The 15000-nt window shown below is 43.1% G+C and overlaps 2 protein-coding genes across 2 annotated transcripts in view; both read left to right on the top strand.

The window, feature by feature from the left end:
- The window catches only part of wdr54 (WD repeat domain 54), an 8849-nt gene extending 5351 nt beyond the window's left edge, over nucleotides 1-3498 (top strand). The window contains exons 8-10 of the mRNA XM_080785345.1: nucleotides 365-527; nucleotides 1864-1938; nucleotides 2554-3498. Of these exons, the coding sequence (XP_080641471.1) occupies nucleotides 365-527; nucleotides 1864-1938; nucleotides 2554-2682 (367 nt within the window). The 3' untranslated portion in view covers nucleotides 2683-3498. The remainder of the gene's footprint in view (nucleotides 1-364; nucleotides 528-1863; nucleotides 1939-2553) is intronic.
- Nucleotides 3499-5152: 1654 nt separating this feature from the next.
- med27 (mediator complex subunit 27) overlaps nucleotides 5153-15000 on the top strand; it is a 12284-nt gene continuing 2436 nt past the window's right edge. Inside the window, exons 1-5 of the mRNA XM_080785606.1 lie at nucleotides 5153-5190; nucleotides 7582-7793; nucleotides 10333-10477; nucleotides 11508-11638; nucleotides 12604-12697. Coding sequence (XP_080641732.1) covers nucleotides 7591-7793; nucleotides 10333-10477; nucleotides 11508-11638; nucleotides 12604-12697 — 573 coding nt within the window. The 5' untranslated portion in view covers nucleotides 5153-5190; nucleotides 7582-7590. The remainder of the gene's footprint in view (nucleotides 5191-7581; nucleotides 7794-10332; nucleotides 10478-11507; nucleotides 11639-12603; nucleotides 12698-15000) is intronic.

Below are 15000 nucleotides of genomic sequence, written 5' to 3'. Positions count from 1 at the left end.
ACAGACAGACAGACATGATCTGCTAGGTCTCATAGTAAGTGCTCACTGCGTTCGCAATCACTGCGTTCGCAATAAATGTTGAACAGGGTTGGACTTGCCCTGCATTACTCCTCTACTTTGGGGGAAGAAATCTGTTCTTTTGTTGACAATTTTTACTGCACATTTATTATTATCTCTCTCTCTCTCTCTCTCTCCCTCTCCCTCTCCCTCTCCCTCTCCCTCTCCCTCTCCCTCTCCCTCTCCCTCTCCCTCTCCCTCTCCCTCTCCCTCTCTCTCTCTCTCTCTCCATGTTAACCAGATGTCTCTCTCTCTCTCTCTCTCTCTCCATGTTAACCAGATGTCTCTCTCTCTCTCTCTCCCCCAGTATGACGGTGTCATCGGTGTGTCTATATAAGGGCGTGGTCATCGCGGGCTACGGCAGCGGCCAGATCCGTCTCTACGAGGCGCTGACAGGCGTCCTGCACGCCGAGGTCAACGCCCACGCCCGCTGGGTCTACTCGCTGGACGTGGCGCCCTCCTCTGGCCTGGTGAGCACAGGACAGGACAGGACGACAGGAATGTTTAACCCATTCTGACCTGAGATCAGATTCATACGAGGTTTCCACTGGACACACACTGGTCTGATGATTAACCCATTCTGACCTGAGATCAGATTCTAAAAATGTCAGTCGCTCTTCGATTTAAAAAAAATAGCAGACCTACAAGCTCGTAGCGCGCCACTCGGTGGCGCGCTATGAGCTTGTAGGTCTGCTATTTTTCAATAGCTAAAGCATAACATGATGCTATAACACCAAAAGGGGTTCCCGTTCAGAATGGGATAAAAACACAGCACTGTAAAAAATAGACTGGTTTGATGATCCAGTGTTGTTTTCGTCGACTAAAACTGAGACGAAAAATGTTCGTCGACTATACCTATTTTCACTGACAAAAATAAATGGAAACTAAATGAAAACTAAGCTACGATGACTAAAACTATAAGACTAAATATACTGTACATTTCGTCGACAAATAAAAACTAGACTAAAATGTTAGGAAGGGACTAGTGGACAAGAGATCCAGTAGAAGTCATTTTACACTTGGTTGCATGCTGAAAATAGCTGATCTACAAGCTCACAACGTGTCGCAACGCATCGCATTGTGAGCTTGTAGATCGGCTATTTTCAGCAAGTGTAAAAACACTCATTACGACAGCATCAAGACCCGCCAAAATTACATTTTAGTCGACTGAATCAACTGTAGATTTAGTCGAATAAAATCTTATGACATTTAGTCGACTAAAACTATAGACTAACACTAAGACGTTCCAGGTGACTAAAATGTGACTAAAACTAAATTAAATTTCAGTCCAAAGACTATGACTAAAACTAAAATAGAAATTTGCTGCCAAAAACAACACTGGTTTGATCACAATGACACGCATGTCAATTCACGGCAAGATATTCCAAATACCCCAGATATTGTGTCCATCAATGAAATTAGAAAATAAACTGTCACTATATTTGAAATAGGCTGCCCATTTGATTTGTATATGGACACTTATCAGCTTCTGGTGGAACGTATTATGGCCTTGTGATATAACTGGGCAGTCTGTCTGTCTGGAGAAGGCGTTGTTTCATTTATCCCTAGATGGCTTAAAAAACCCAAAACAAACATCCTGTCTAGTAGTGTCAAGTAATAGTATGTCAACAATGTGCTATATATATATATATTTTTTTTAATATTCTCTTCTTTTCCCTCTCTGTGTTAAGCATGTGCAGCAGCTATATCTGGTTGGACCATATAATGTATAACCTATATGTGTGTGTGTGTGTGTGTGTGTGTGTGTGTGTGTGTGTGTGTGTGTGTGCGCGTGCGTGCGTGCAGCTTCTGTCTGCAGCTGAAGACTCGTTCGTCCGGGTGTGGCACCTCTCTCTCTCGCCAGAGACCAACAGTGTGGAGGTAACCATGTGACCACCACTAACCCAATCAAAGACTACGTTTATATATATTGTCACAAAGCTGAATTAAATAATCCAGGATTTAAGCCAAATCCAGGTTTGACAAAACCTGGTTTATTCTGTTCCACTGAAGCAGTTGTTATTTATTTATTGTGTGTCCACTGTACCAATACATCAGAGACACATACTGTCTGTCCACTGTACCAAGACATCAGAGACACATACTTCCCACAGATTACAACCACACACAGAGATTTTGAAAACATGACCAATGACAAAAAACTCCCATATCTGCTGGGGCGAAGTACAACAATGTGCAAAACACAGCAGCAAGATGTGTGAGTTGCTGTGATAGGAGAAGGATATCAAATGGAACACAACCACCCTAAAGAGTAAAGACTAATCATTGTGTATATTCCTGCACTATACCTGCATCGAGTGATCTTGGTACATAGAATTTGATCTATTGAAGATTCTGACCTTCAAAGTACATCATTTTTGTTTTGATTGTATTGTTGTATTGTTCTTTCTGCTTTGGCAATGTAAACTTATGTTTTCTCATGCCAATAAAGCCCTTTGAATTGAATTGAATTGTGTGTGTTGTCTCCCCCTACAGGTCAGTCACATGTACAACGAGTGCGTCACAGACACTCAGATCTGCGGCGCTAAGTTCTGTGACTCCGACGGCTCTGCGTTCGCCGTGACGGGATACGACCTGAGCGAGATCCTACGCTACGCACAGTAGCACGCACACACACACACGCACACACGCACGCACACACACACGCACGCACGCACGCACACACACACACACACACACACACACAGACGTATAAAGGGTGTTCAATAGCACAGATTTATTAAAGATTGGAAAAGGTTGCACCCGACTGTAATGATATAATAATACTGTACTTCACTGACAGGAGTCCCCCAGGGGCCTATACTAGGTGGACTACTTTTGTCCCCCTACAGTTGAATGTCTTCGCCGAAAATATACAATTACGTACAAGTTATGAGCCTGTAGATTGCAGAATATTCGTGTAACACCCGGGATTTGAACCAGGCTAGCAAGCGGGAAATGTAACTCGACATTTGCTGTCAAAATCAACTGGGTTACAAGTTCTGTTTACATTGTTTACTGTTTACAGTAAAACTGTTTACAGTTTACAGTAAAACTGTTTACATTGTTTACTGTTTACAGTAAAAATGTTGCAGCAGGAATGATCACCATTTCAACGGATTGATATATTCAGACGAGCAGATTTCCTTCCAACAGTTACAGTGGCAGCATAATTAATTATAATACTTGTTACTTCCAGTGGAATGTTTAATGCATCTTTTTAAAGCATTGTAGTCCTAGGAATTCATGCTTGTATACTGTAACTGTACCATACATACATATGTATAATACTTGTTACATCTAGTTTGGGAAAAGCAAAGAAACAACATTCCATTATTGTTCAGAACGCAACATGTAGGCCTATTGTGACCCTTTGTAATGTAGGCCTACTACACAGTTGTCTTGTGTTTGTAATGTACTATAAATATACATGTCTTTGTAATGTATAGACAGTAAACTATAACATGTCTTGTTAATAATAAACATATTTATTGTAGACAAGGGGTCTCTTCTCTGATCTTTCCAGCCTGCCTTCACCAGATCGGCCAGCAGGGGGGGCTGCAGGACCGTCGTACAGTAAAGCTCAGACGCGCTATACTTCTATTCTGTTGAATGAAACTTTAAATGAAAAAAAAGATATAGGCCTATCTTTAATCTTCCTCATTGATTTTTTTTTTTAAAAACGTATTAAAAAGTATTAAAAGTCCTTGATGTGTTTGAATAGGAAGGTCTGATACAGTTCATATAAAATATCTAAATACTGCATTGAGCAACTTTAAACTTTTAACTTAACCTGCTCAGGGCGTTCACAAAAGCCTGTGATGAAATCCCTGACCCAGTCTATAGGCTATTTCGTAGTTTTATGCCTGGTATTACATTCTTAGGCCTACAGTCTTTTTTTATGTCCTTTTTGATTGATTGATTTAAATATTTATTAACAGTTTGCAGAATTACAGTACATTTCAAGCACAAACTCAATACAAAGACTTAACTGTGAGTGGACGACCCAATTAAGCATTACACTTGTTTACAACAGGGTCCACACAGAAAAAAGGGAAAAGAAACATATACAGTGAGGGGAAAGGGGGGGGGGCGGTGGGGGGGATTAAGATTTTACGGGGGCCAGTTTCGAATCACAGCCGTCCGTAGGTGCCCTTTGAGAGCGGTTTTGAAGGAGTCAAGGGATTCACATGTCTTAATGACTGTTGGTAGGGCGTTCCACATTTTGGTGGCATAGGAGCGAAAATAATTTAGTCCCTTGTTTGTGCCGAATCTGGGTTGTACATGGTTTGTTGCACTCCCTCTGGTGTTGTGGGTGTGGACTTCGTTTACATTAAGGAAGTATTTAGACAGGTACATGGGTATCTTGGTGGTGTAGCGAATCTTGTGGACCAGATCCATTGCAAGATGCTGTACTCTGTCGTCGACCCTAAGCCATCCCAGCCTGTCAAAGTGGGCAGGGGTGAGGTGGGTTCGGGGGGTGAGGCCAAGTAGGAGCCTGACCAGTTTGTATTTGAATTTATAAGTTCTTAAAGTTATCAAAATGCATTTGAACATGAATAGAAATGCTACTTTTCAGGATTCCAATTTAAAAAAAAAAATAGCAATAAATAGGCGATCTACAAGCTTTGGCTATTTTTTGATACTTATAGCTGTGTTGATATCAAACGGCAATATAGCTTCCTGCTCAACACATTTATAATTTTGGCCTATATTGTTAATGAGACAGTTGGATTTTCATTTGTGTTTGATAGGCTGCCTATTTTGTATTCTTACATTTATTGTGACTTTATGGTGTTCAAAAATAGAAAGAAAGAAAAGAATATATATAGTGAAATATATATGGCCCATTTGAAGAAAGAAATGTTATTCATGTATTGCTTTTGACGTTTTATTGCTTTTTCTTTATTGTGATGTAAAGCAATTTGCGCTGCATGAAAGGTCATGAATGGTGCTATATTATTATTATTATTAGCCTATTATTATTGTTATTATTCGCTTCTTTTGACTTGTTTTCTTTAGACCTGGCAACACTGCTCCCCATGACGTCATTAATGAGCGACAACAATGTAACGTCATCGTTGAACGACAACAAGGTGACGTCGTCAGTGAGCGACACCGTGTTGTGAAAAGGTAACGGCGTTTTTCCAGCTTCTCTTTATTTAATCTCTCTATTATCGTCACGTTCTGTGTACCAAACGTTTATACTTGTGCTGTTTTTAAAGCCTAATTATCGTCACGTTCTGTGTACCAAACGTTTAAACTAGTTCTGTTTTTAAAGCCTAATTATCGTCATGTTCTGTGTACCAAACGTTTATACTTGTGCTGTTTTTAAAGCCTAATTATCGTCACGTTCTGTGTACCAAACGTTTAAACTAGTTCTGTTTTTAAAGCCTAATTATCGTCATGTTCTTTAATTGTACCAAACGTTTAAACTAGTGCTGTTTATTTTGTATTGACCAGGCTGTACTTTGGTTGGATTGATTGATTGAAGTATTAACAGTTTGCAGAATTACAGTACATTTCAAGCACAACTCAATACAAACCTTGTTCAATTCATCATAGTTTAACTGTAAATCTGTTAATTTTAAAAGATATGCCAGGGATGTTTACAGCTGTATAGCAGTGATTCTCAACCCGTTTAATTTCAAGGGACCCCCAGTTTGACATGCATTAGTCTACGGACCCCCATTTAATGGCATTTCTATCTCTGGGACCCCCAATACTATTTTTATTTGTTGTTACCTCTGTAAAGCCCCTCAGAAAAGCGATATATAAGTTTGACATATTATTATTGCGAATCAGTGAGCACTTACTATGAGACCTAGCAGATCATGTCTGTGTGTGTGTCTGTCTGTCTGTCTGTCCCGCTTTTGTGCCCATATATGGAGCTGAGTGATTACGTCACCATGACTCAGCCATAACCATATAAGGAGTCCCCAAAGCAGCTATAGCCTACATCCAAAACCCAAATATGTACGAGCTGCGTTCCCTTCCCGCGTTTGCACGTCTTACTGGTTATTATTACTATTGTAAAATAAATACGTAACGTTTCCATTTGTACACTCAGTGTTACAGACCCCATAAGGTAGGCATACCATATTCTGAATTACCAAAAGGAGGACACATGCGCGTGTGGATGTGCATGTGTTGTGCGCGTTTGAATTAAATTAATTTGTCAAAAGAGTTTGGCTACTAAATTTGATGAAATATGCTCTATATTAGTTATGTAATTATTTAAAGCAGTGGCTCTCAAAGGTGTGATCCAGGGACCCTCGTGGTTCCTTGAGGGGGTTCCAAATGGACCCATGATAGGTCTGTAACGGACAGCCCCCCAAAAGAGGACTTGTCCGGGCAAAAGAGGACGTATGGTAAACCTACCATAAGGGTCCATTTGGTTACTAACTATATCATTTAGCTGGGGGGGCCCCTGGAACTCCCTCAAGGACCCCTGCCGGTCCCCGGACCCCACTTTGGGAACCACTGCTCTAGTGTATTCTATACGTTCATCTGGTACAGCAAGGATGCTAATTTCCTTCCCTAGTCCCTAAACAAAATGAATCACACCTGTGTGAAGTGAGGGGCGCTCTTAATTTAGGCTATGAAATGTTGTTGTTTACAGAACAACTAAGATGTCTGACGTGGTGAATGTGTTGTTTAACAGATAGCAAAACATATTTCAGGATTTCAATTCAATATAGCAAAAATAGCCGATCTACAAGCTCAAATCATGTCGCACTGCAACGCGTTGTAGATCGGCTATTTTTTGCTACGACAGTAATATGCAGTGTGAGTGTGGAACTATAGTGGCCCTCTGGAGTGAGTGTGGAACTATAGTGGCCCTCTGGAGTGAGTGTGGAACTATAGTGGCCCTCTGGAGTGAGTGTGGAACTATAGTGGCCCTAGTCTGGAGTGAGTGTGGAACTATGGCTCTCTGGAGTGAGTGAGGAACTATAGTGGCCCTCTGGAGTGAGTGTGGAACTATAGTGGCCCTCGCCATCGTCAAAGTTGCCCACCCCTGTTTTAGGCTATGCAATGTTGTTGACTATAGATAGAACATCGTTTACAAAATGTCTGATGAATGTGTAACGTAAAGATGTCTGACGTGTTGAATGTGTTGTTCACAGAACGTAAAGATGTCTGACGTGGTGAACATAAAGGCTTCACTCACACCTTTCGATCTAGCATACAACATTGATGCATGCTAGATGTGAGTAAAGGGTATGTTTACATCGTGCCCCAATGCATTTCCAATGGCAGTCACATGGTTTGACACAACATTTTTGTTGCACGGCTTTCGGCTGTGTTTCGACTGCCCCCCCCCCCCCCACCCCCTCATACAACACAAATGTTGTGTCGAACCATGTGACTCCCATTGGAAATGAATTGCGAGCTTGCATCGGTCAATAAGTCTCATGCATCAGCTATACATCAATCTGTTGTGCACGTGTGAGTCAGGACAAACGTGTTGTTGTTTAGAGAACGTAAAGATGTCTGACGTGGTGAATGTGTTGTTGTTTGCAGAACGTAAAGATGTCCGACGTGGTGAACGTGGGGGTGAACCTGGACGCCTTCTCGGCGGCCATCAGCTCCATCCAGGCTCTGAGGTGTTCCGTCAGCCGGGTGTTCCACTCGCTGAAGGACGGCATGAGGAACCAGGAGACGCTGGAGGGACGAGAGAAGCTCTTCATCACGGAGTTCCAGGAGCACCTGCAGGCTGTCAACAGAGACCTGAAGTAAGCTATAGATACTGTAGACAACCTGCAGGCTGTCAACAGAGACCTGGAGTAAGCTATCGATACTATAGACAACCTCTAGGTTGTCAACAGAGACCTGGAGTAAGTTATAGATACTATAGACAACCTGCAGGATGTCAACAGAGACCTGGAGTAAGCTATAGATACTGTAGACAACCTGCAGGATGTCAACAGAGACCTGGAGTAAGCTATAGATACTGTAGACAACCTGCAGGCTGTCAACAGAGACCTGAAGTAAGCTATAGATACTGTAGACAACCTGCAGGCTGTCAACAGAGACCTGAAGTAAGCTATAGATACTGTAGACAACCTGCAGGCTGTCAACAGAGACCTGGAGTAAGCTATCGATACTATAGACAACCTGCAGGATGTCAACAGAGACCTGAAGTAAGCTATAGATACTGTAGACAACCTGCAGGCTGTCAACAGAGACCTGGAGTAAGCTATAGAGACAACCTGGGGCCTATTTCACGAATCTTGGATTAACTAATCCAGGATATAGGCCAAAGCGAGGCTTTTTAAATCCTGATCTTTACAGCCTGGTTTATTCCGTTCCACTAAAGCCAAGCGAGGCTCAGAATTGGCGGATTTGGCGAGCCGGGCTCAGCAAGCCTCGCTTACAAGCGCGTGCACGCATTCCTTGAAAAGCCATGATGCCGATCATAGATTTCTTGAGCGAGACCAATCATGAGCGAGGCGAGCAAATCTGCAGGGAGAGCTGCGGCTTTCACCGTTGAGGAGCAAGAAAATCTTATGATAATGATATACTACGAGGAAGCCAAGGAAATAATAAAAAATAAGGGAAATACAAGCGACATTAACAAGGCGAGGGAGCGAGCGTGGCACAATATTGCCGACAGATTGAACGCGTAAATTGTAAAGCATATTATATATATAGGCCTATAGTCGAAGTCCATAAATATATAATTCAGTGAACCTATAGCCCCGAGTTGTGGAGGGTGAGCTATAGTTCCAAACGAGCTTAAACTTTAAGGGCACTTTCTCGAAATAGCGCACTGAGCTCATTTGTGCAATGCAAACGCCAAACTAATAGGCGAGTGCGCTCCAGATTCGGTACGGTATGGAATTATATCCTACTAATCTACATGTATTGTGCGCCATGAAATGTTACATTACATTAAGTCTGTCTGTCTAACTGTCTGCATGCACTGTAGTGTCACGATTGCATGGCATGGCAATACCGATTTTTCAGAATGTATTATTCCATCATAATTTGAGCCTATATAAATGTCTCGAATTTGAAAGCACTATATTTCTAAAACTATGAAACATTTCAAAGATTCCTTTTACACATGTCCACCGTAGGATGAACCTAAATAGGTTTGAATGGGGTGTCTAGGTGTAAGTATGTATAGGACTATGGGTGAAACGTTATAATGGTAATATGTTGTAAAACAATGAGTAATGGTAATATTTAGTGGTTTTCACTTTTACAAAAAAATAAAAAAATAATAATTCTTCTTAACCGTGCACTTGCACGACAGCAAACCTAACATTCACCAAAAGCAGCTGATCTACAAGCTCACAAGCTGTCATGATGTTGTGCAGCCTATATATTTTGGTTATTTGATTTTATATAGTGCTTAAATTAGTCCTTTAATGCAGACCGATACAAATAAGGCAACATAAACCCATAATAATTGAATAAATCTGGAAAACATCATTGGTTTGTGATCAGTTTGACTGCTTAATGAACAGTAAAGACATCAGGATTAGGTTAAACCTGGCTGTTAGCCTGGTCCGGAGCAGGCTAAGTCCAAAGCATAAATTCCCATGGTAACTTATGTAGCATCCCTTTCATGAAACCGAATCAAGCCTCAACATATCCAGGTTAACTGGTTAAGTTAATCTGGCAAGATCAACCAGCTTTCATGAAACCGGTTAAGCACTGATCCAGGATATATTAAGCCAGGATATGTGTTAAAGCCCGGCTTAATCTCTAATCCAAGTTTCGTGAAATAGGCCCCTGCAGGTACGGAAAGATGTATTAGTTGTCCTGGTACAATAATAAATAATATGTAAGTGATTTTCTTTGGTTAAAATAAGTGCATTAGTTTAGTTCCCCGTCTACCTACCTGTCTAAATTCTAACAGAAACATTGTGATTGTGTGTGTGTGTGTGTGTGCGTGTGCGTGCACTCTCTGTGTGCGCTCTCTCTGTGTGTGTGTGTTTTCTCTGTGTGTGTGTGTGTGTGTGTGTGCGTGCGTGCGTGTGCACGCTCTGTGTTTGTGTGTGTGTGTGTGTTCTCTGTGTGTGTGTGTGTGCACGCTCTGTGTTTGTGTGTGTGTGTGTGCGCTCTCTCTCTGTGTGTGTGTGTGTGCGCTCTCTCTGTGTGTGTGTGTGTGTGTGTGTGTGTGTGTGTGTGTGTGTGTGTGCGCTCTCTCTCTGTGTTTGTGTGTGTGTGTGTGTGTGTGTGTGTGTGTGTGCGCTCTCTCTGTGTGTGTGTGTGTGTGTGTGTGTGTGTGTGTGTGTGTGTGTGTGCGTGCGCTCCCTGCAGTGAGCTGGACCGTCTCAGTGGTCTGGTCGGTCGGCCATCAGAGTCTCATCCTCTCCATAACTCTGGTCTGCTCAGCCTAGACCCGGTCCAGGACAAGACCCCTCTGTACAGCCAGCTGCTGCAGGCCTACAAGTGGTCGAACAAGGTACTGCAGCCCTACACACACCCCTCTAGTGGTACAACAAGGTACTGCACCCCTACACACACCGGAGTGTGTCTCATGACCACGCCAGGCCCAGGAAATGAATCACAATGCATTTTTTCCCATAGACATTTCAAAACGTATTTATTTAAAGACCTTTTAAGCGTCGTACGAAGCCAACTCTTGTCGTGACAAATCATGACAACACACACAATATTTTGGACCAAACAAATAATTACAAAGAAGAAAAACAACAAACAAAGTGTTGTAACCTGCCGTTTTTTTCTACTTTCTAATTATTTGTTTGGCCCGAAAAATTGTGTTTGTCGTCATGATTTGTCACGACAAGAGTTGTCTTTGTCCAGCGGCGTATAAACGTCTTTAAATAAATACTTTCTGAAAAGTCTATGAGGGAAAATGAACGGGGATTTATTTTCCGGGTCTCTCGAGGGGGGGGGGGGGGGGGACTGCGACGCTCCCCAATTAATTTTCCTTCATTTTTGACTAGGGTACCAGGCTGGGGGCCGAGTCGGCACGCGCGAGGTCGAGGTCTTGCCCTGAAATTAATGATCAGGGCAAGACCCCATTTGAAAAGGACCCCCAGTTTGACATGCAGAGGCTACTGACCCCCATCTAATGCCATTTATATATATTTTTTAAATTCCTCGGCGGGCCACAAGGGGGCGCTCCGCAGGCAGCTAATTGGGGAACCCTGCTCTATAGTATTTGTAAGAATACGTAATGATGAGTGACAGGTCTAATCATTATGTCATGATGATTGACGGCTCCAGTTTGTTCTAATCAGTATATTTAATGATGATTGACAGCTCCAGTTTGGTCTAATCAGTATATTTAATGATGATTGACAGCTCCAGTTTGTTCTAATCATTACGTCATGATGATTGACGGATCCAGTTTGTTCTAATCAGTATATTTAATGATGATTGACGGCTCCAGTTTGTTCTAATCAGTATATTTAATGATGATTGACGGCTCCAGTTTGTTCTAATCATTACGTCATGATGATTGACAGCTCCAGTACCACGCGGGCCTCGCCTCCAGTCTGCTGAACCAGCAGTCACTCAAGCGGTCGGCCAATCAGATGGGCGCGTCAGCCAAGAGACGTCCCAAAGTCCAGCCCAGCACTTTGGTCCTGCCGCCCCAGTAAGTCCATTCCAGTACTCAGTGAGTCCATTCCAGTACTCAGTGAGTCCATTCCAGTACTCAGTGAGTCCATTCCAGTACTCAGTGAGTCCATTCCAGTACTCAGTGAGTCCATTCCAGTACTCAGTGAGTCCATTCCAGTACTCAGTGAGTCCATTCAAGTACTCAGTGAGTCCATTCCAGTACTCAGTGAGTCCATTCCAGTACTCAGTGAGTCCATTCCAGTACTCAGTGAGTCCATTCCAGTACTCAGTGAGTCCATTCCAGTACTCAGTGAGTCCATTCCAGTACTCAGTAGAGATGCTCCGATCAGGTTTTTTGGGGCCGATCACTGGAAACAGTATCAGCCGATACCCATGTTGCCGATAGCGATCACAGCGTCGTGAAATCCATACACTGGTCTGATTAACCCATTCTGACCTGAGATCAGATTCTAAAAATGTCAGTCGTTCTTCGATTTTTCAAAAATAGCAGACCTACAAGCTCGTAGAGCGCCACTCGGTGGCGCGCTATGAGCTTGTAGGTCTGCTATTTTTCAATAGATAAAGCATATGCTAACACCAAAATGGGTTCCCGTTCAGAATGGGTTAATTGATCTTTTATTTTTTGTTATTCATGTCCTCACTGTATTGCATCACTGCTCTTGTTTTTTTAATGTCGTTGCCTTGCTTTTCTTTCATTTTTTTTCTCCATTGCTCTGTAAAGCACTTTGAGATGCATTTCATGTCATGCAAGGTGCTATACAAATAAAGTTTTATTATTATTATTATTATTATTATTACACATCATTGACATTGTAAGTATAATTGTGCAACACTATATTCAAATCATCACTTTGACAAGTTTGACGTAACGTGTAGGAATCTGCTAAGTGTGTGTGTGTGTGTGTGTGTGTGTGTGTGTGTGTGTGTGTGTGTGTGTGTGTGTGTGTGTGCGCGTGTGTGCGTGTGCGCGCGTGTGTGTAGGTATGTGGATGATGTCATCTCTCGTATAGGAAGGATGTTTCCAGACATGACCATCCAGCTGTTCAGACCCAACGGAACCTCTGCTGTGCTGCTGGTACACACACACGCACACACACACACACACACACACACACACACACACACACACACACACATCCACACACGCACGCACGCACACACACACACACACGCACGCACACACACACACACACATCCACACACGCACACACACACACACACACACACACACACACACACACACACACACACACTAAAACATTCCAGGTGACTAAAATGTGACTAAAATTAAATTGGGCACGGTGGCTCAGTGGGTAGTGCTGTCGCCTCACAGCTAGAAGGTCCTGGGTTCGATTCCCGCTCGGGACGCTGTGGGCGCTGGCGCCGTGTTTCCTCCTCCGCGTCATCAGTGCCCATACCCGAAGGCGGGGTTGGCGAAAGGGCCTTTCTGTGTGGAGTTTGCATGTTCTCCCCGTGTCCCCTATAGGGTAGGTACCCTCACATGTTCTCCCCGTGTCCCCTAGGGTAGGTACCCTCACATGTTCTCCCCGTGTCCCCTAGGGTAGGTACCCTCACATGTTCTCCCCGTGTCCCCTAGGGTAGGTACCCTCACATGTTCTCCCCGTGTCCCCTAGGGTAGGTACCCTAACACAGTGTTTCCCAACCTGTGCTACGCGGAGCTATGGTGCTCCTCTTGATGTCTCCAAGTGTTCCGCCTGATTTTAACTAAATTAACACTATCCCTCCACCGAAAGCAAAAGCTATTGAGCTCCAGGCTTCCTATTGTTGCGTCGTTGTTGTCACACGTCTAACCATTAGACATGCGATAACTACAACACGGAACAATAGACTCTAACGACCCTCGGCCATTGAAATGTTAATGCTTAGATGCATGCAGAAGACGCTACATTTCGCTCCCTCCAGAAAGACTGGAGCGCGCAGAGTGCATATGCACGTAGACGGCAGACACACACAGTCCCGACCCAAACACTGAGGAGGTAAAGTAAACGTGACGTTGTTGTGATTAAACATAATGTGCCACGAAAAATAGCTGTCCAAAATAGCTGTCCATAGATGTCCAAACATGATCGCCTCGTTCGGCCAACAAAATATATCTCCCTCCCTTCACAGAAGCGCAGCGATGCCTGATTTATTCTTCGTCGTACACGTGTTATGCTTGCATGCTGAAAATGGCTGATCTACAAGCTCACAACGCGTTGCGGACGCAACGCGTTGTGAGCTTGTCGATCAGCTATTTTCAGCACGTGGAAATAAGCAGGCTGTGAGAACTGAGACCCTTCACAATAAAAGCATGCAGCATTCACAAGTTGGCTCATAATAAAGAAAGGAAAAGGATTAGGTGGCATTTCACATTTCATATGAGCAATTTTTTTGAAACTGAGTTTGAAACTGTCCTTTTCTTTCTCTTTGAAGTTATTTGATGAGTGCTGTCATGTGTGTTTTTAAAAGTATATTTACTTTTACGTTTTACTATATATTTAATATATATATATATTTAATATATATATATATATATATATATATATATATACACCCCCCACCCTAGGTGTTCCCCGAGATTTTAGGGCTATGAAAAGTGTTCCCTGGGACAAAAAAGGTTGGGAAACACTGCGGCCTAACATGTTCTGCCCGTGTCCCCTAGGGTAGGTACCCTCACATGTTCTCCCCGTGTCCCCTAGGGTAGGTACCCTCACATGTTCTCCCCGTGTCCCCTAGGGTAGGTACCCTCACATGTTCTCCCCGTGTCCCCTAGGGTAGGTACCCTCACATGTTCTCCCCGTGTCCCCTAGGGTAGGTACCCTCACATGTTCTCCCCGTGTCCCCTAGGGTAGGTACCCTCACAAAAAACATGCAGTAATCCTGGTCACTAAACTGCCTCCCCCTGGCCAGCCGGGGCGCCTGATGGAGGGGAAAGGAACTGATTGGAATAACGTGTTCCTTCCACACGCTACGTCCAACCTAGGCATGTGAATCTCATCTCATCTCACGATTCGATACGCATCTCGATGCACTGCCAGAGATACGATACATTAGAGATACATGGAATCCCCTGGCGATACGATGCGATACGATTCTCCCTCTTCCCGATGCGATGCGATGCGATAACCATTTAGTTCAAATCAATGCGATACGATGCGATTCACCCCTCTACCGATACGATGCGATTTGATGGAGATTCATCACAATAGAAAGGATTAAAGTTCTATTAATTTCCCAAAACATGTAAAAATGCATTACATTTAAATTCAAAGCAATTTATTGTTTTACTGTAGGTTAGTATTATAGCTCTGCATCTCAAACAACCCAACTTATAGAATTATGTAAGTAAACAAAGGGTCTGCTCTCTGCTGGTTATTG

The sequence above is a fragment of the Protomyctophum bolini genome (assembly GCF_963924005.1).
Source record: "Protomyctophum bolini genome assembly, chromosome: 16".
Lineage (NCBI taxonomy): Eukaryota > Metazoa > Chordata > Actinopteri > Myctophiformes > Myctophidae > Protomyctophum > Protomyctophum bolini.
This window is presented reverse-complemented; position numbering and strand designations above follow the sequence as displayed.